The following is a 20,893-nucleotide window of genomic DNA, read 5'->3' as shown; positions in this document are numbered from 1 at the left end:
GGTGAAGGGAACTGCGGACACCTACTCTAGTTTTCACTCCTGGCTCTACCTGAGTGGTATCTTCTGTGAAAATAGATAACTGAAGTAAAGATGGGGCCAGTATGGGAGGAGAACCAGCTTGTAAGAGCCTAACTCTGGTTCTTAGCTCAGAGGGAATCAGAAGCAGAGACTAGAAACCAGTCTTCTAATTTTCCCCATATTTATTTATTTTCCCACAGTGGTTAACAATAAATCTCTAAAATGAAAGACTTATTTAGTTCATTCATTTACTCTAGCAACAAATATTTGAGAACACACTGTGTACCAGACATTGTTCTAAGAATTGGCAGCAAAGTCTAAAACAATCCCTGCCTTCAGCAAGTTTGTAGTCAAGCTGGACACAGATGCTGAGCAATTACAAGGGAAATGATTATTCTAAAAGAGGAAGTATAGGTTGCTATGGGAACATATAACCATGGACCTAATTGCATGGGGAAGGGACCAGCCCAGATCTAACACTTGCCATCCCAATTTACCTCCAGTGGGTTCTTTTTAACTCTGAACTAATCCAGTTTGGTAGGGTACATATACAGTGAGGAAAACAAAGAGCTGGTAAGAAAATTTAACTCTGGCCAGGTGCTTACGCTTGTAATCCTAGCACTTTGGGAGGCCAAGGCAGGAGAACTGCTTCAGGCTAGGAGTTCTAGACATAACAGGACCCCATCTCTACCAAAAAAAAAAGAAAAATAAGCCGGGCGTGGTGGCACATACCTGTAGTCGTAGCTACTCAGGAGGCTGAGGCAGGAGGATCGCTTGGACCCAGGAGTTTGAGATTGCAGGGAGCTATGATTGCACCACTGCACTCCAGCCTGAGTGACAGAGCAAGACCCTGTCTCAAAAAAAAAAAAAAAAAATCTAACTCCCATCCCAGTTTAAGCAAGGTAAAGGGTCAAGGCAAGGGAGTAAAATACACCACGGGAGTGAGTGGTGGTAGCCACAAAAGGAGGCACAGCAGACTGAGAGTCCTCAAGGGACACCTGTTATCTATCCATCAGGACCAGAGAAAGAGTTAAGGGTGATCAGATGAGATCCCTGCATGCACTCTCTCTGCATTCTCAAAAGGATTCAAAACATGGAAGAAACTGGGCTTTCTAGTTAAGACCACATAAACCACTCATCCATTCCTCTGACACATTTGTAAAGTTTTCATTACAGTCACATACTATTCAATAAATGCTTGGTACTTCTTGGCACTTTCTCAACACTGTTTGCCAGCTCACATTATCTGGGCTTCCATCCAGTTAGGCTGACTTTTAGCATTTCACAGAAGGGAAGGAGACCTGCCCAGATTCAACAGTTGCCCTCCCAAGTTACCTACAGAGGGTTATTTTTAACTTGGGCTTCCACATACAGATGGGGCAGCCAAACATCAAGACCAAATCCCTCACTTCAACAAGATGGCCCCCAAAATATAAAGTTTCTATGCCTTGCATGCTTCCTGGTCTCTAAAAAACCCAACATTTCCTTGAAACTGGGCACCTGACCTTTACCCACATTTCACTGGGTCATGCTTTTAATAATGGCAAATTCCACTAGGTCTCTTAGAGATCCTAAAACCAAGGCTTAAGCATTTTAAATAAATAAATTAGTCCCACTGTCACCTTTGATTGAGTTGAACTTTTGTTTTTTAAATAAAGCTGGCTCAACTTTTCAGTTATTGAGAAAAGTAGGCGGTGGCTTGGTTTAAAGGTAGATTAGACGTGGGCTTCCTTACCATGTCCTCACCCAAACAAGTATCAGTATTTAGGAGGACTGGGGCCTGCAACCAGAGATCAGAAGCTTATTTGGCATTTAGGTCTTGGAGTTTAAAGTATGCATAATTTCATCTTTTAAAAAAAGAGGCAAAAGGGTTAGAAAATAAGCAAAAGTTACTAGATAGAACCAGTTTGTGACAGATACAGCTACAATGTTCTATACCACTCTACTTTCATTGTTCACACCCAGATACCTCTACCAGCAAGGGAGACAAGCAGGTTTAAGCCTTTTCTAGAAGAGTGCTGCCCAGCCCTTCTTCACCCTGGCGTTAACACACCCAGCACCCGATTTTTCCCAAATGCAAAAAATCCAAACAGACAAGAACACTCTAGAAGTCTCTAAGCAAGGAGGAACTGCCCCTTTTATAGTCACAGGTGGTATCTCAGATGCCCAGCTTACTCGCAGGTCTTCCTCAAAGAAGAAAATAATAAAAAGAGAGTTCCCTTCTCTGAAGGCCACCACCTAAGTCACATACTCTCATCTACCCCACCCCCCCAACACACACGCACATATATTTGAGTGGTGACAAGTTAAATACCTGACAACCCATTCTTCCACAGAATCCCTAGGTTTTCTGTATCGACAGCTTCCCTTTAGAAGCCCAATTTATGAGCCTTTACTCCATGGGTCAGGTGACTTTCAGACTTTGGCACCCACTTCTATTTAGATATCAAGCTTGGTTCCTAAGCAACCAGCCAGCTCCTCTCCTCACTTCCCCCATGAGGGAGCAAGCTTACTATACTAGCAAAACAGGTCAAACAGAGCTCCATCCCAGACAAATCAGCGCTTGAGGGAACTTTAATGAATGCAAGAAAAAAAAAAAATGTGGTACAAAAGCAATGCAGAAGAGTTCTGTTCCAGGCAGTTTTGCCTTGTACAAGTAGAATAAAAGTCATAGAGTCAGAGTCTGAAAGCTGGATGCAATTTCAGGCACCATTCCAATCTCTTCACTTTACAAGAAGATACAGCTGAAGCCCAGAGGTAAAAAGACTTGTTCAAGGTCACTTTGGAAGCAAAGCTGCAGCTAGAACCCTGGTGTCCGAACTCCCAGGCCAAATCTCCTTCTACTATATCATACTACCATTGGGAAGTTTAAAAAAGAAAAGGGAAGTCTGAAGGGTGATTTTTCCATAAATTAAATCAACTTTAAATCTAGGCATATTTGGAGAATCATAGACTTCTAAAATTGTTAGAGAAAAAAGAGATTCAAAAGCTGGTTAAATGTGAATAATAAAAAATATCCATATGTACAAAAGTGTAAAAAGGAAAAGGAAGCAGATGGCGTTCCTGATTACTGGGCTGGCAGCGCAGGGGGCAGCTGCATGCTGGGGGTGGGCTGCATGGGCTGCCAGCTTTCCTGGGTTTGAAGGATGCGGTACAACTGCTTCAGCTGAGCAACAATGTTATCTTTTATGTCTGGAGTGGAGATCTGCAGGCGGACACTGCCACTGTCAAAGGAGCGTGTGAAATCACCAGAAAACATCTCGTAGATCATCCGAGCCACCACCGGAATGACCTGTTCAAGACACAGAGGACACAGGTATCTGCTGAGGAAAAGGTATTTTTAAAGAGCATGATGGACCCAAGATTGAAGGGAGAATCAATGAGGCCCCAGGGAAGCCCCTCACCCTAATGTCTAAATACAGAGACCGTGTGCAGTGGCTCACACCTGTAATGCCAGCACTCTGGGAGGCTGAGGCAGGAGGATTGCTTGAGCCCAGGAGTTTGAAGGTGCAGTGAGCTATGATGACGTCGCTGCACTCTAGCCAGGGCAACACAGTGAGACCTTGTCTCAATCAATCAATCAAAAGTCTAAATACAGGACACACTTTCATCTTTCGGGACCATCCTGCCAAGGCCCACTGTAGAAGTTGGTTCAAATGAAGGTAAATAACTTAGATGTAGCATCACATCACATGCTTGCTTAGCAAGATTTTAACCAAATATCATCTATTGCCTGCCTCGTTGTGCAATTCTGGGGGCCAAGCCTACGTGGCTTTGCTGCCACCTCCTAGAATAAGCTTATATTTATAAAAGGAACTTAAAAGGTTTTTCTAAGAAAAGCTGGAAAGGGTCATATCCTGTGAGGTTTCAGCAACACTCTAACGTCAGTAAGAGAATGAAAGATAAGATCTCCACTAAATCAGACACCCACTTTAAGGACCTTGCTTTTTCCAGTGTGGCCCTACTGTATGCAGCCTGAGTCTGCTACCCCATCTGATGGCATTAAGATCCACACAGGCTGAGGGATACTCGACCAAGGTTCAACCTAGACCTAGGGAGTAAAGCATTGGCAAAAAGGGGAAGAGTTGTTGATACATCCTTATCTTCTCACCTGAACCAAGATGAGTTTCCTTTCCAAGGGTTTCCCATCTGGCCATTCTTCCCCAAAGCATAAGTAGATCTCAAATGGTGGCTGCTTCTCTATCTGTCCTTTCTGGTGGGCAATGAGCTCTGCAGAAGGTAGAAGAGCACGTTTGGTATACTGGTTATTCCATATCATCCTCTCAGTAAATGCCACCTTTTATGCTGTGCAATAGAACAGCCACTAGCCACACGTGGCTACTGATTTTAAACATTAAACAGTTTGTCACATTAGTCACACTGACATGCTCAATAGCCATATGTGGCTAGTGGCTACCGTATCAGACAGCACAAACATATTGGACAGCACAAACATATTGGACAGCACAAATTCCAGAGACTCCTCTTAGACATTGTTGATCTCAACTTGGGATTCACACCACATTGTAAAATTTACATCTCAGTGCTCTCCCTAAAATTATCTGCTTGAATTCACCACTCATACATTTCCCAAAAGGGTATTTGTTCTGCTGAATATGACAAACGGGGTCACCTTCCAAAGTTAAAGATAAGCTGGTAACATTTGGGGGGTGGTGACAAAGCTGTCTCCCTCCTCTGCCACTAAAGGAGCCACAACTAACCTAAAAATAGCTTGGAATGAAACTCCCTTCTGTGTTGCCTAGGTCACCTCCATTTTTCGGAACCAAGGCTCTCTTCTCCCTTGACCTCCAGAAGAAATATTTTTTTATTTTTTTCCTGATGTATTTCATGTCAGCAAAAGAAGAAAAATTTTAGTTAAGATCTTTGCCAAGCCAGGAAAGGTAGAAGATGTACTTCCAGGGAGCAATTCCCATCACCATCAACCCTCTGAAAAAACACTCACCACTAAGGAATGTTTCCAAACAAAACAGCTTGACCTTCTTTTGTCTCTCAATCAGGTTGGGGGCAACAAGCGATGGGGCACATGGCCCAGACCAGTACACCTTGCACTGGCACAGCCTGATGGCATAAATGGCATGACCGCTGACCTCCAGGATCAGTCCCCTGTCCATGACGTCCAGCAGCTTGCTGGTGAACAGCTTCTGTTTTTCATTGGTGATATGCTCCGGACCTGGAAATTTGACCTGCTCCAGGCTGACGGGACCAAAGAGCTCCTCCTGGTCAGGCATGGGTCCCAGGTCCCCATAGAAGAGCCGGCAGCCCTGGGGGTTGCTCACGGTCATGGTCTGCCCATACTCCTTCCCACGGTAGTGAAACTTGATGTCCAGGTCAGTCACTGCAAGGTTAGAGATGACAGTGAGTCCTGCTTCACTGCTCTGCCTGTCCATCCCTAAGACTCAATGCAAGTACATTAAGATCAAGCCACCTTTCACTAGCATTCAGGAAGGGCACTGCCACAGTTATCCTTCCTGTAAAAAAGGGAGACATCAACATATCCCTGAAATATTCACTCAAAAGGCTGCCTGGAAGCAAATAGTTCAAGGTCCATCTATACTATCTTTGTTCAATAACCACACCCTAAGAGCTACATGTCACCAAGCAAAGTGGCCCTAGTAACCCCACGCCATACTGACTGAGTCTTCACATCAATAGGCACCGGGAGAAGATAAAAACTAAGGTATCTGGTTTGTGTCTCGTTTTTGGCTCATTGTATAAAGAAACCAGAGGAACAAGAAGAAATATCAAGCCATTTTTCTAAAAATTACACATGTGAGCACACATTGGGGATCTGCTCTAAAAATGCACCATAAAAGGACACAGTTCACAGCAAAGTTATTTTCACTCAGCAAATCTCCACTGAACCCAATAGGCCTTATCAAAGCAACTTAGCCTCTTGGACAAAATTTTAGCACTCACACCGCCAGCATTCTCGGTGTGAAAGGAAGACCCGGGCAATGACATTGATTCTTCATTGAGATAAATTTGTGTCAAAGTCAGAAAGATTTTTTTCTCTGCGTCCAAAAGCCCCTCAAAATCCAAGAGCCTCCTCAACCAAATCCGTGGACATTAACCTCCCTATCCCACAAGTGGCCTTGCCACTAAACCCCCTGACCAGACTGATAAACCTGTGCCTCCCACCCTCCTAAGAGGTGAGTAACCTAGAGCTGTAACCAATAAGAGCATCCCGTGGGCAAGTAGGTATGGGCCAGTGTTTCTGTATTTCTTTCCTGGTGACTGATCGGCCAGCCAGGAAGCAGACACAGAGGGCAGGTAGTTTATTCTATACATGTCAAGGAATTGGAGGCAGAAGGTGGGATAGGAAAGGGACTGTAATAGGAGCGGAAGACCCAGTAAGAAAGATCAAGGCTCGCTTACTTGGGAGAGAGCTGATCCACAGCTCTGGAGAGCTGAAGAAGGGCTGGATAGGTGCCTGGGGCACTTCCATCTCCAGAGGTTCGGTTTTGGGCCACACTGCTTCAGGGCTGCAGTTACCCACACCGCAGTTTCCCACACTGGCTGGCGCCATGGGAGAACCTGGAACAGAAGGATGTGGTGAGCAAGCAGGAGCACCACACATGTACATCACCTGGTCTGAGGCTCTAAGAACTAACAAGGTCAGTAGACAAGAGTCAAACACTGAGCCATGACCCAGTGTGGCCTGCAGCCCATCAATGATTCCCACAACTAACACAGGAAGAAACAAGGTTCCCCTGCTTTCTAACCATATTATTTCTCCCAAAACTTATCATTCTAAAAACCTTTGTTTGCTGAAGATTGACATACAGACAAATGAGTTTCATTTGGGGGTTAAATTAGAAGGGACAAGAGAGATTCCCTATTGCAAAATTTGGTCCCAGCAATTAAATAGAAGCTGGATGTCTTCCATAAAATGAACTCAACTGTATTAGTTGATTAGCTTTAAGTGTTAATGTATAGAAATTCCATTAAAAATAAACAAATACTTTTACATGCCTGGAAGCATACTCAAGAACCTAGAAAGAGTGGTCTCATCCAGGGAAAGAACTGAAAGGTTCAGAGACAGAATGGAAGGAAAACCTTGAAACTGATTACCTTTTTGTGCCATTACGAATTTAAATCACGTGAAAGTACTATTTATTCAAAATTATCCAATTAAAGCTTTAAAAAAGAGTGAAAAACCTATTGCCCTGCTTATGTCAAAGTTGACTTGCTCCAAAGCCTAGCCTCACCTCTTAGGCATCTATTCTTCAACAATTCTTCTTCCTCTGCCCCAACAGCTCTGAAATCACAGAGGTTAATGTTTCTTTGACCCTTTGTGTACAAGTCTGATTAAATCTGTTCCCATTTTACTTTTTAGTTTTTAATATTTATTCCATAACTTTCCAAAAAGGATCCAGAGCAGCCCAAAATATAAGGACACACAACATTAGCTTTAATAAAATGTGAACAAAAGTAGGAAATCAGGATCCTGGCAAAATAGCCTGCATTCTTTTAAGGGGTGAGAATAACAGAATGAGTCAGCCAAGGATTTGGGAAAGGATCGCACATGTCTAGATCTCCAACTCTTGAATTTCTCATTTAAATTTTAAATGTAGCATGTGGCAATATTGACCCGGAAGATCTCTATGAAATTTCTCGTTACCCATCACTGAGTTGTAAAGGTATACATGGCAGGGTAAGTGATGGAAGGCCAGTGGACAGACAATAAGAATTATTTCCTGATTCTCAAAGGTGGGGGCAGCACCTAGAATAAAGTACTCCAAAATCCTAAAGAAATCATCTTGATATGCTAAATTTTATTAGGTGGCACAAGTTATCTCATTTCAACCCATAGCAGCTTCAGGCACTAAAAGGTCTGTGAAAAGCTGCTCGACTGGATGCACATCATTAGAGTGGGAGCATTTCAGTGAAATTCTGCAGAAGAGCAATTCAACTTGCGTCTGAGCACCCTCGGGGAGTGCGGTGGGAGACGCAGCACCTGCTCTGTCACCCAGTGGACTCCCAACCTCCCAACTCATTTTTCCTGGGAAGCTGAATTCAGAAGTCCATCAAAGAAAAGTATCTTGCAGATAAACCCTATCAGATTTATCTAGTTGTCTATCTAGCCTAGTGTTAGTAGCTATAGAAACCACAAGTTTCCCGTAGCACAGCCTAGCGGAGTGATTCCTGTTAAGGAAGTAACAGAATTTATACCAAGGGAAATACTGGAAGGGTTCATAAAAATGACTACAGTTCGTAAAAATGACTTCTGCACTTGGCCTGAAGGAAATTGGTGACACTTATGACCACTGATATATTTATTCGTATGTGGGACTGTGAACGAATTTAGATTTTTTATTTGAGTGATCACACATAAGATTCAGAAGATGTTCTCTATGCCTAGAACCCACCCCACTATACTGGGATAACTGGGCTGGCACAGTTCCCTCACTGATGACTCCTGCTTGCTCACAGACCAGCAGCCTGACTGTGGGGCCCGATCCTGCTCCCAGGGCAGTGCTGGTCAAGGAGAGTAATTCCAAGGTCAAAGCCCTTACATCGTCCTTATCCCTCTGTACCACCCACCACGCCACTCACCATTAATGTTCAGGAAGGGGAAGGTGTCCTGGATGGGAACGTGGTGCTGTGACTGATCCAGCTCATCTTCCTCATCTTCTTCGTCCACGTCATTATCCTTCTCATCCCAGGGAGCAGACCCTGTGGATCCTACCCAAGAGACACAAGCTCGCAGGTGAGCAGTTCAGGTTGCGCTGCCCTCCCTGCGGCTGACCCGCCACCCAAGCTAGGGACTGCTAGCACAGAGGCTCCTTGGGGTCAGTAAGCACCCTCGATGCCCTAGCTAAAACGAGTGGGAATCAAGGGAGTACTAACCCCTAGTTCCAACTCTTCTGACAGAGCCTTAAGCAAGCTGTCTTCTCTTCCCCTATACAGGAGTTGCAGACCCTCCTTCTCCTAGAAATCTCTTACATTTTACATACACGTTAGCTTCCTACACACTAGCATCGCTTTTAGGGACTCAAGGACACCAATTTCTCATCCTTGTACTCTTAATATGAGGAACAGACCCCTCCCTCATGGCAGGGCCTCACTGGGTTCACTGGAGTACAAGTCTAAATTATCTGGCTCTTAGTCAGTACTTGCTAAGCATGGAACAAATAAGAGCATCAGGAGGTATTCCCTTAGTCAAAGTATCCTTCAAATTAAATGACCACTCACCCAACACCTATAAAGCACTTAATAGCTCTTATATGTCGTGTCAATTGATTCTGACAGTAGTAGTCTTTGAAGCAGGCAGGAAAGATGAGATCCCACATTTTAGAGCTGAAGAAACTGAGGCTCAAGAGGTCAAATGACTTGATTCAATGCCCACAAATAGAAAAGTGATAAGAGCCAGGTTTAGAACTCAAACCTTCTATGTTTTAATTCCTCCTCCTTCACAACTACCTGGGCTCTCAAGTCCCAAGAGAGGCTATTTTTACAGTAGAACTCTATACTCCCTCTACTTTCTCATGCTTTAAGCAATCAGGCTAACAACGATTTCACTAAGTGAGCAAGAAGATTCTGCTGTGCTTCCATCTTTTGTTCTCTGGGTCCTTCCTAGGGAAAGACTTTCTTGCTTTCCCAGTCTTCAACTCTGTCAACCAAGCTGCTTCCAAGTTGACTATCTCTTTAAGAGTCCAGCCCAGAATGTGGTGTACTGCCCACCTTCTCCCAGACACCTGGGGCCTCACCTGGGTTAATGATCGAGCCCTGGGGCTGGGGGATGTCACACACTTGGTATATCTTCACTGGGTTCATAGGCACCTCCTTAGTGCCATCATACATCAGGTTGAATTCTCTGCTCTTGTTGAGAGCACAGCGGAGCTGGGCCTTCCATTTAGCTGGATCAGGGTCATCTACCCCTTCCTGGTACTTCCCCGTCTCTACAGCCCAGGCCTGAGGAACAGGAAACTGCAGTGAGTGCCTACTGTTGCCCAGAAACACTACAAAGTGCGTGCCCACCCTTTCTCATACACACACAAACACACGCACACATACACACACCCTTGCGTGACTGCCCCACCACCCAACCCCAATTTCCAGAGACTGCAGCAGGAAACACTGCCCTTAGGACCGGACAAGGCAGGGCCCAAGGGAAGTTAAGCCGTGTGCAAACACAATCTACTGAAAGGAGGAGCCTTATCTCAAGCGTTGGTTGGTACCAGTGCCTGTCAAGATGACACTGCTATAAATGAAAGGTTGAAAGTAAAGTCTGGGGAAAATATGCACCAAAATGCTAATAGTAATCCTGGATAGCAGGATTTCAGGTTAACTTTCTTTTTGCTTATCCTTTTTTGACATGAGTTGCTTATACAACAATAGGTATAACAAAGGGGGAAGGTAGGTGGCCTCGCTGGTCCCCTCCAGTCCTCAATCTGATGCATAAAGAAAGAACTGTACAAACCAAGTGCCTTTGGAACAGGAAGCACACTCTGGGGGTTCAGCTTACCCCACTGGCTGAGGGCCTCAAATGCTAATAAACTCACACCCCCTACCTTTCCCAGTCCCCTCAAACTCCTACTTCATTGGGAACATCCTGCTGTCAGCAACACTGGTGGCTGGCAGCGTGGACTAAAACCACTTTGACTTCTTCTCTCTGGTATTCAAATACGGGCACTCATAGCACTTTCCCCAGACAAGAGGAACAAAGCAGCCTCCCCAGTGAGGCAAAGGAAAACCTAGGCTGCTCACGCCATAGACCAAGGTCCTCGGGAACAGAGCAGGCAGTAGAAATCCGGCCCTACTTTCGTCTCTCACTGGCATTTGTGTTTCTGCTCACAGGATACCCACTCTCTCCCATGGCTAACACATTCCCTGATCTCTAAGCTTTGTCCGGGAGGATAACATGTTCTGATGCAGAAAAAAGAGATATTATTAGTAGAGAACTCCAGACAAGAAGCATACACCAACTTTTTCAAGCTGACAGGGCACATCACTTGTCCAAACCCAACTCCCCACCTGATTCTGATCATAGACTTCTTCCTTACACTGAAATGGAACTTTTCTGCCCCATCCTCTGATCTCTTTCAGTCACCCCCTGCAGAGCCTCCCAATCATGAGGAAGTTTCTTCCAAGAGCTAATCCAATTCAGATTCACTTCCTCCTACCACCTTCGCAGATCATGAAGTCCGACAAAGTTGTGCTGCCCCAGGTGGCTTAGCAGGCTCTAGGGGGCCTAACTGCTGCTCCATTCCACCCCACCCCTATAGGATTTCAAATTCACTGGTCCCTAGTATCTGGGAGGCATATCTCCAGTTACCTGGTGGTACCTGGCTGCTGCTTCCCCACACATTTTCCCTTCTGTTTGTTTGCTCCTCTGTGCCCACACTCACTCTGGCCCCAACCAGCTGACTCGGGCTGTGCAGATTTTGGCAGAGGTCTGCAAATTTCTGTGGCTCCCTAAAGCCCTGCCCCTCCATGGAGAGCAGCCAGACCAACCCAGAACCAAGGGCCCAGCCCTCCCGCTCACCATGCAGCCGTCCATCCCCCAGGACCCCGTCGTATGGCGCTGAGGACCGCAGCAGAGCATCATACCCTTTAAGACTGGAACTTTAGAATCAAGAAAGGAGAGCCTAAGAGGTACCATATGGCAATCACTGTGATTTATAAACATTACTTGTTCAAATCCATTCTAAGTCTTGCCTCTGAGAGATTCTGACTACCGTGCAGGTCCTTATTTCTCTTCCTAAAATGGAAATAATTTCTGCATTTTTATGGTGCTTTGCAAATCCCTCCCCATACTTTGTTTCACTCGATTCTCACAATGATCCTGTGAGGCAGGCAAGACTGGTTTCATCCTCATTTCACTGAAGGGGAAACTGAAGCCCAGAAAGGTGACGTGATGAGCCCAAGACCACATATGCAGTTCATGGTAGTAGGACTTGAGGCCAGGTCTTCCAATTCCTGATCAGAAGGGGCAGTATGATTGGGCAGGGTGGGGAGGGCGGAGACAGACATGGGTTCAAATCCTGGCTCCACCACTTACTGGCTGTATGATTTTGGCAAGTTACTCAGCCCCTCTGAGACTTGGCTTCTGCATCTACGATGTGAGGGTTGCCATGAGAACTGAATGAGGTCATGGACACAGACACCCATTTAATGCTAGTGTCCCACCTGCATATCCTGCTAAAGGCCCATCAGAGCTTGAGATCTGTGAAAGCATCCTCATTCTTCTCCTGACTTTCCAGACCCTCCCTCCACATTCTGCAAACAGAATACAGGTGTAAATGAAGTAACACTGCCTCCCCTCAGCCACCCTTTCCTCAAGCCCCAGGCATGCAGATCATTCTCATGAGAGGGGCTTCTAGCAACCAGCCTCTTCCCAATGGCCAGCCCCTGCCAAATGCTTCAACAACAAATCCCATTTCAGACCAAGGCCACGAAGGGGAAAACTGGGCCAGGGCAGGCCCCATTCCCTTTCTCAATACTAACTCCAATAATTGGTGCTGATTTTCCTTATCATTTTATATCATTTAAAATCTAAATTAACAGTGCTCATTTACTTTCTAAGTACCCTTAGGCCAATTTTCTCTCTGCCTCTCCTCTCTATACCTGACATCACTGAGTTGGATGGGAAACATCTCTAGGATGTCTTTCCTTTGAGTCCTGAGGCCTTATTTTCTGCCTTTTCCTAATCCAATCTCAGCAAGAAACTGGGGCATCAATATTGAAAGGCTCGGGGTGGGGACTGGATTTCATTTGTCTTCCAGCTTATACTCAGAGAAGAAAAGGGCAAATTTACTTTGTGTCTTAAGGGTGAACGAACTAAAACTACTCATAAGATGGAAGTGGTCAGGAGAGAGAAGTCGATCTGGAGCAGAGGCACAGCCTACAGAGTTATGAACCACATGAAATCCCTTTCCACAAGCAGCCTGTCCACCTACTTCTGTCTTAAGTCAAGCTTTGGTTTCACTTAAATTTTGTAAAATGCTATGTGATTAACACATTGACTGCCACACTACGAAAAATAATTTTTTCTTTGGGGCCCTAGTGTTTTATTACAAAAACAGAACAAAAACCTCGCAAATGATCCTTTCTAATTTAATGAAAAATTTATTTTTTATTGTTTTCTGTGCAAGAGTTATACCCAACTTGAAAAATAGTTCATGCAGCTCCCATGGTGAAGTGAGTTATACATGCTTCACGAGGCCCCAGGCTCAAAACTAGTGTGAGTTAAATACAACTCATGTGGCAGTTAATGTGTTAAATCTAGTTTTCAGTTAAATAAAATTATCACATCAGAGGCATTTTTAATTTAAGAAAACATTTATAAAATAAAAATTTATAATAAAATTTATAATATTTTTTGAGACAGGGTCTCGCTTTGTTGCACATGCTAGAGTGCAGTGGTGTCATCATGGTTCACTGCAACCTCAAACTCCTGGGTTCAAGCGATCCTCTTGCCCCAGCCTCCTGAGTAGCTGGGACCACGGGTGTAAGCCACCATGCCCGGCTAATTTTTCTGTAGAAATGGGATCTTGTCATGTTGCTCAGGTCAGTGTCAAACTCCTGGTCTCAAGTGATCCTTCTACCTCGGCCTTCAAAAGTGCTAGGATTACAGGTGTGAGCCACCGCACCCAGCCTTTTAATTTTTAAGCAGAGGCTATGGATAGGTGCAAAATCCTTTAGTATCAAAAGAAAAACTTGCTGAAGGCCCTCTGTGCCCATCCCACAGGCTATGTGGTCAGAGTCTGCTACCACCCGACAGTTCCATCCTGGTATGGATGCTGTCTCCAGGCCCAAGCACCTCTCCTCATAGCAAGAGCCCTGAGCGAATGAAGAGGAGGCGGCAACTACTGACCCTGCGTAGATTTTGGAACAACCACATCACAACACTCATTTATAGGAGTTTAGCCGATCCCATCTCGTATCCTTTGAGAGGTGAGTTGAGTACCTTTGACCAGTGAGAAAGAATAAAGCGCTTCAACCATTGCAGACATGCCCCAACAAGAGGAAGTACTGTGCCTGCTAAGTTTGGGCACCCCAGTCACAAGCATTCTGTTTCATCAGAGGTTTAGATCTAGTAAAATCCTCATGCCAAAATGGAAAAAAACAAACAAACCCAAAAAAGTCTGAGAGCATTGGAAAAAAAAATTTAAGTCGCACGGTGGAAGCAGTCCTTTACCTTAAAAATGGTATTTTCCTCCTCTTGTTGGGGGCTATGCCGGGTGGCATGTTTCCAGGGAATCTGGAAGCGTTTGGAGTCCCTGTGTAGCCAGATGAGCCCAGGGTACAAGCCACTATCCACCTGGGCCACCAGCCAGGGCTTCAGCCGGACTCTGCGGGGGTGGAGGGCCATGATCTGGTAGGGGAAGAGCAGGAGAATTAGGCCAGCCACTGGGAACTCTTCCCAGCCACCGTTCCCGGATGACAGAGCTACAGTTTCACTAGATTACTGCAAAGAAACTAAATATGGGAATAAACTGTGCCAGGTGGGAAAGAAAAGAAAAGAGGTTAAAAGGTTCTTTTGATTCTTATTCCAAAGCCATTTATACTTCATGCTCTAGCCAAATCAGACTTATCATGCCAGTAGATCACATTTCTTCTACTTAAATCCTGAAGCAGAAAAATAAAAAGGTGACGTCATCCCTGCTGGAACACGGTCCTTCCTGAAGTATCAGGGGTTTTGGAAGAGAAGGGAAATTGTTCTTTCCAATCTCATCTCAGGAGAGGGAAGAAAAAAGTTATAGAAACAGCACGTATATGGGCAAGAAGCTCAAGCAAGTTGTTTCTAAACAAGACAGCTGAAGGTGAGTGGGAATATTTCAGTAAGAAATAACGTCATCGTGGTGACAGAGAAGTAGGTGAGGGGTGGGTCCTGGATTCCAAAGTCCTCACTTACACGGAAGAGCAGGCAGTGTGTCCACGGAGATCTGAAGAGCCGGGTCTCGAGTCAGCTTCCCTTTCTCTCAGCCACCCAAAGATTCTGTACTGAGAAAAAGGGGTCTCAGCTGGTTTATCCACAGGACAATCTAGAAGAATCTGGGAGAAGGCTTGGGGACACTTTCCCCACAACTGAATCTGGGAAAGCTCAGAAGCCCTAAAATAATCTAATACCACAATTCCTAACCTTAGAGTACTAAAAACAGTCACGAGACAAGCCTTGCACGGCGAGGACTCCCTCCTCACCTGTGTCTGTTTACCTCCCCACAGAGGCTGGAGGGCACCCATTGGTTGCAGGAGCTCGCCTGGGTAAAGTCTGCAATTGATTCTCATGAAAATACATGGGCATAGCAGATAACATTCGACAGCAGCCAGCACTCACAGCACAAAACAAAGACCTGCCCAGACTGGGTGCCCGGAGGAAAAACCGGTCACCGGAGAATTGTTTGCCTGGGCCACTGTGTTTGGATTTTTTAGTGTTCTTGTTTTGTTTTTACTTAAGATGAGAAAGGGACGCCTGGAAAAAAATGACAGTCATTCAACAAATATTTGTTCATTAGCTACCGTGTGCCAAGCACTGTGTTAGTTACTAAATACCGAAGCTCGATGTTTTTACCAGATGTTCCTTCCTGAGGAAATCCACATTGGAACTGCTTAAGCCCTACAATGGCCTGAGGAGGAGAGGAAGAAAAATAAGTCACCTTCACACTCAAAAAGAGCCCTACCTGGATCACGGCTCTGAAGCCAAACCCACGGAGGCAGCTGAAGGCTCCCATTTAGAAGAGCTGAGCTGGGGGGTGGCCCCTAACACCACTTCTCTCCCTAGCCAGACTCCCAGCAAACCCAACTCAGCCTCTGGCACTTTAAGAGCAAGGCAAGACCTGCTCTGGCCTGAGCCTTCTGACCCAATTACCAAGTCCTGCAACTGAAACCTTCCCCCCGGGAGCACAGCTTACACTGGGCAGGTGAGGTTGGCACGCAGTGTTCAAGTGCCCCCATGTTCTTGGCCCTTGGTTAGGGTGTTTTGTAGGGCAGCATGGGAAGCCATCAAAGCATGGAGTACATTTACACCTTTCAAGGAGGGAATGCATACTCTCTCAAGGGCAAGTTCTACCTTTTCCCCAGTCCTAAGCCCTACTAGAAGGGTGACAGGGCAAGGGAAGGAAAAGGAGAATAGGGAAACAGGCAGCAAACTGGTCAACCTAGTAAGGCGCTTCTGAGAATTTCCATTGCATTATTGATAAGTCCTGTGTCTGGGCCTGCACCTCTTGACTGATTGTGGACTTGAAGAAAAGGGCTCATTGTAGTTGATCCACAGCCCAACAAGAAAAAATTAAGGCAACCAGGCCAAGACCAGGAGCTGCACCTGGTGATGGGAAGAAGCAGCCACCCATAGAGACTGGTGATAAAGATCTAGAGCCCTGAGTTCTCAGTGTTCTCCCAGGATGGGACTACACCTGAGCAGCCCCGCCTCAGCCCCACGGAAGGAGCCCCACTCTGTGCCCTTCCTCCCTCGAGGCAAACCCTCTCCACCTTCAGAAAGTCAGCCAACCTCTCCTTACCCACCGCCTGGTAACTATGACTCTAAAAACAGGCAGAGGGAAACATTGAAAGCCACCAAAATGACTGAGAGCGGAATGGTTCATTACGTCACATCCACAGGCTGCAACATCAAGTGGCCATTAACAAGTGTCTGAAGAATTTATTGGATTTGGGGAAATGTTTAAAATATGGAGACAACATTGATACTTGCATACATGCACACACAGAGAACTAAAAAAGGGAAAGAAATACACCAATGCAACAAGATATTTGTAATGGTTATCTAGTAATGAGATTGTAGGTGCTTTTTATATTCTCCTATATACTTTTATATATGATTCACATTTTTCTACAATGATATATTTCAATTTATAATTTTACAAAACCTACAAGTAGAACTTTTTTAACCATGGGATAATAAGACATTTCTTATGAAGGATAGTAACAACAATCTTTCCTCCTGCATAGGCTTTACAGTTTTTACAGGCACTTTTACTTAATGTGTCTGATTTCATCCTTATGAACCTGGAAGTGGTATTATTATCCTCATTTTACAGCTGGGTTAACTGAGGCACCACAAAGTTAGGTGCTTTATCTGGGTCCAAACCCAACACTCCTGAGTCAGAATGTGCTATACCAAATCCTGCCACCGCACCCTGCCTTCCATGTCCCTCCTGTCTTCCATGCACTCAGAGAGGAAACCAAAAACATCAACAAAAATCCCAACAGTACGGAGGGCCAATAAAGTAATTGGGGTGAAGACTGCATTACACCCTATCTCAAAGCCACCTAAATCAGAGTTCTCCTTCTAAACATTCTCACCACTCAAACACAAACACCTGCAGAACCACCTTGGCCTAGCTGAACTCAGCCTTGTATCTCCAGCTGCCATCACAGCAAAATCCAAAGCCTATGTCTCTAATATGCATTTAATTGTCCTTTGACAAAGATGCCAACCCATATACTCCCCTCACACTGATCATAGAGCAGAGACACTTTCAACGTCCTCTGGGCACTAACTGTCCTCTCTCACGCTGCCATTCCAGGGAGCAGTTCCTCTATAAACACCCCACTGCTACCTCTGCAGCCCTTGCCCAGACTAGTTTCCAGGGGCATTGCTGGCCCGAAGTGAGATTTGGCTGGCAATGATTATGCCCAGAGTCAAACATACTCGCCATTTCTTGCAGGCAGGTCTTAGCAGGGGTGCCGTATTCTCCCCTTCCTCCTGAAGGAAAGTGAAATGCCATCCCTTAAGTTCCACAGGCTTCCCTCCATTTAGTTTAGCCCCACTTAGGATAAACTCCGGGCCTCTAGCCATAATCCCCACGCTCTTCCTCCCTGCTGTATGGAACCAGGGGGGTGGCGAAGGGCAGCTGCAGGGCATTGGGTGTTGCCACCAGGCATCATACACATATCTAACCCTAAACTACTCTCCTGGGTCAGCACCAGCCTGCACCCTCTCCCTTCCCTGGCTTCCACTCTTGACATCCACCGAGAGAACATGTTGGGACTGGGTGACCCCTTTCCCATGAAGCAGGCTCCCAGTAAAGAGTGGCACCTCAGGCCTCCTTTCCAGCTGGGCCTGGGAGACTTTCCCCATTTCTCTACACCTGCCCTCCAGCCCCTTCAGGGAAGGAGGGCCCCACTCCCAGAGCAGCCACACCCCGGCGGGCGCCACCCTCCTCCCCAACACCTAGCTGGGCTCCTTGGAAATCCATGGGTGTCTCCCAGGCTCAGGGCCTAACTGTGCTAAACAAACTCAAGGAGAGAAAACAAACTCGACAAAGCAAGCGCCAAACCACCTTGCCGCCCTCTTCCCTAATTTCCCAAAATACCCACCAGGACCAAGAGCTGACAAACCTAGGAAGTCCCCTCCCTGGGACACAGGGGCCTGCGATCAAGCAAGTTGGTAAGACTGAGGGAGGAGCGGTGCCTTAGCTCAAAAGCAGAGTGGGGTCGGTGGGAGCAAAGCAGCGCCCTCCATTTCGGCAGGGGAGAGGGAACAGTCCTAAGTGTGGGGTCGGGAGGGGCTTAGCGCTACAGAACTGGGACCGCCCCAAAGCCACCTGGAGGAGAGCGACAGGCACCCAGCCCCAGTGGGTATTCCCAAACAAACAGATGTCCCCAAGCAAGCCCCCCCCCCACCTCCACAAACTCTAGGGCGGACCCTTCCCCACCCGCGGGCGTGTCTTCCCTCCCTCAGGCTGTTCTCCAGAAATTGGCGTCCCCACCTGTCCTCAACCCGGCTACCAGAAGCAGAGATCCCTCTGAACCAAGTCCGCAGCTGAGTTCACCCGTCGCCACCACGCTGCTCGACGGCTTAGCCAAGGGGCGCCTGGCTCTGCGCAAGTAGGGACTGCGGGTTCCTCTCCTGGTCCCGCACCAGCCCTTACCTGCCCGGCCCAGGTGCGCCGAGCTCACGTCAGCGCCTCGCCCCAGGACGCCGCAGCCCTCTCCGCCGCCCGGCCCCGCCTCCCGGGCGTGGCCACGCCCACCGGCGCTCGGGATTGGCGACTTGCGAGAAATATGATACCTGCGTTTCTGCGCGGCCCAGCCCCGCGCCGCCTTCCCCACCCGACTCCGACGCTTCTAACCCCCTTCAAGAAAAGTCCCAGATTCGGGCCTAGCCCTGAGGCCTCCGGGCTGTGGGCCAGGGAACTGGAAGCCACTGGGAGGTCAGATCTAAGTCAAGAGGGTGCCTCCCTCATTCATGCCCCATAATCACTCTGCCTTAAGGAGACTGTTAAGCACAAAAAAGGGTTTTGAGATTCTGGGTTGGCCCTACTATGGTGGGCCTGTGAATCCGGAGGTGGGTATGGGGAAGGGACTCAGGACACTTGGTCTTGTCTGGGGGAAGCCATATGGCTTCCAGGACTGGAATTCTACCTTTACTCTGCCTGTTACCCCTGTGACCCTGGGTAAACTACTTAGCTTCTTGGTTTCAGTTTCCTCATCTATTCAATGAGAATAATAATTCCTGCCTTTTCTAATCACTATCGTGTAATGATCAAAAGCATAGCCTCTGGAGCCAACTCTTGGGGTTCAAACCCCAACGCCATCAGACTTGGGAAAGTTTCTTAAGCTCTCTGGGCTTCCATTTCTTATCTGTAGAATGAAGTTAATAATAGTACCTACCTCGGGGTGTTGTGGGAATTCAACAAAGTGCTATATATGATTTGCTTGCAACAGTATTTGGCACTTGGTACATATATATACTGCAATTATTATTGGTATAAGGATAAAAAGTACCATATAGACAGTGCCACACAGAATAAGAGGGCATTCCTTATTATGACCTGAAATTCAAGTCCTGTATGTCCCCTAACAGGTGCTTGATAAGAGTCCCCCCACCTTCCCTGTTCATACAGAGGACATGCTTACAGGGAGCTATGTACCAGTAAATGAGACACATCCCCCTTCTGCAAGCACTGAGCCATCACAGGTGACATGGGATACAAGCAGGACACTTAGGTTTTGGTGTTTAAAGTAATGAGTGAGAAGCCATGGAGCAGTGGTGTTATGGGAATTGTGTCCCCACTAAAATTTGTATGTTTAAGCCCAAACCCTCCAGTATCTCAGAATGTGACCTTATTTGGAGACAGGATCTTTACAGAGGTAATCAAGTTAAAATGAGGTCATTAGGGTGGACCCTAATGCGATATGACTGGTGTCCTTAGAAAAGGAAGAGATTTAGACACAGAGACAGACCTGCATAGACAGAAGATGCTACAAAGAGACATAGGGAGAACACAGCCATCTACAAGCCAAGGAGAGAGGCCTAAAATAGATCCCCCCCTCCACACCCCTCAGATCCTAATGACACCATGATTTTAGACTTCTAACCTCCAGAACAATGAGACAAAAAACTTCTGTTGTTTAAGCCACCCAGCGTGTGGTACTTTATTAAGACAGCCCTAGCACACTAATACAAGTGCACTGGAGAGCCCCAGATTGACAGTGATGTAGACTTTATTCCTAGTTCCAGTTTAGCTTTGGGCTGTAGCCAGCAAAGTCCTGGGAAGGCAGCAAGGCCCCGAGGCCTGACTCAGCCAGCCTCTGTCTCAACCACTGCCCTGTGGCCACTCTTTCCTTCACTCAGAGGAAGACTAGCTCATCAGCACAGCCAGCTCTTCACCGCTGATGAGCTCACTGCACAAGCAGCATCTTCCATTTGGCCCAGGGCTGGGCCCCTGAGACAAAGCAAACTCCATTTGACAGTGGGCGATGGGGGTTAAGACCACTGGGATAGTGTCATTTGAGGGGCAAAAGTCCAATGGCATACAAGTGTGAGCCCATACACAGGCACTCACTTTGCACTAGCTGAAATTCTCATGAGTAAAGTGATTTTTTTAAGGATTTTCTTTAGAAGAACAAATTTTAGAATCAGAAAATTCAAGGTGGGAGGGCCCTT

At 46.4% G+C, this 20,893-nt stretch overlaps 1 protein-coding gene across 2 annotated transcripts; it reads right to left on the bottom strand.

Moving 5' to 3' along the window:
- Positions 1-225: 225 nt before the first annotated feature.
- IRF6 (interferon regulatory factor 6) lies at positions 226-18,896 on the bottom strand. Of its 2 annotated transcripts, none has more exons than XM_069459739.1 (9): positions 18,876-18,896; positions 14,900-14,983; positions 14,183-14,359; positions 9,750-9,954; positions 8,596-8,724; positions 6,415-6,573; positions 4,982-5,374; positions 4,130-4,248; positions 226-3,310 (listed from the first exon to the last, which is right to left on the bottom strand). In XM_069459739.1, the coding sequence occupies exons 3-9, from the start codon at positions 14,354-14,356 to the stop codon at positions 3,086-3,088; spliced, it is 1,404 nt and encodes a 467-aa protein (XP_069315840.1). In that variant the 5' UTR covers positions 14,357-14,359; positions 14,900-14,983; positions 18,876-18,896; the 3' UTR covers positions 226-3,085. The 2 variants fall into 2 exon arrangements, with proteins under 2 accessions (XP_069315840.1, XP_069315839.1); XM_069459738.1 differs by having other exon boundaries at positions 18,714-18,890.
- Positions 18,897-20,893: the final 1,997 nt, after the last annotated feature.

This window comes from Eulemur rufifrons, chromosome 27 (genome assembly GCF_041146395.1).
Source record: "Eulemur rufifrons isolate Redbay chromosome 27, OSU_ERuf_1, whole genome shotgun sequence".
Lineage (NCBI taxonomy): Eukaryota > Metazoa > Chordata > Mammalia > Primates > Lemuridae > Eulemur > Eulemur rufifrons.
This window is presented reverse-complemented; position numbering and strand designations above follow the sequence as displayed.

Bases quoted from the DNA above. Each gene is read 5' to 3' on its own strand.
- IRF6 (XM_069459739.1), bottom strand. From the start codon at position 14,356: ATGGCCCTCCACCCCCGCAGAGTCCGGCTGAAGCCCTGGCTGGTGGCC. The intron at 9,955-14,182 runs GTAAAGGACTGC...CCTGTTCCTCAG, and splicing joins AGGAAAATACCATTTTTAAG to GCCTGGGCTGTAGAGACGGG. The intron at 6,574-8,595 runs GTGAGTGGCGTG...CTTCTGTTCCAG, and splicing joins CCCCTTCCTGAACATTAATG to GTTCTCCCATGGCGCCAGCC.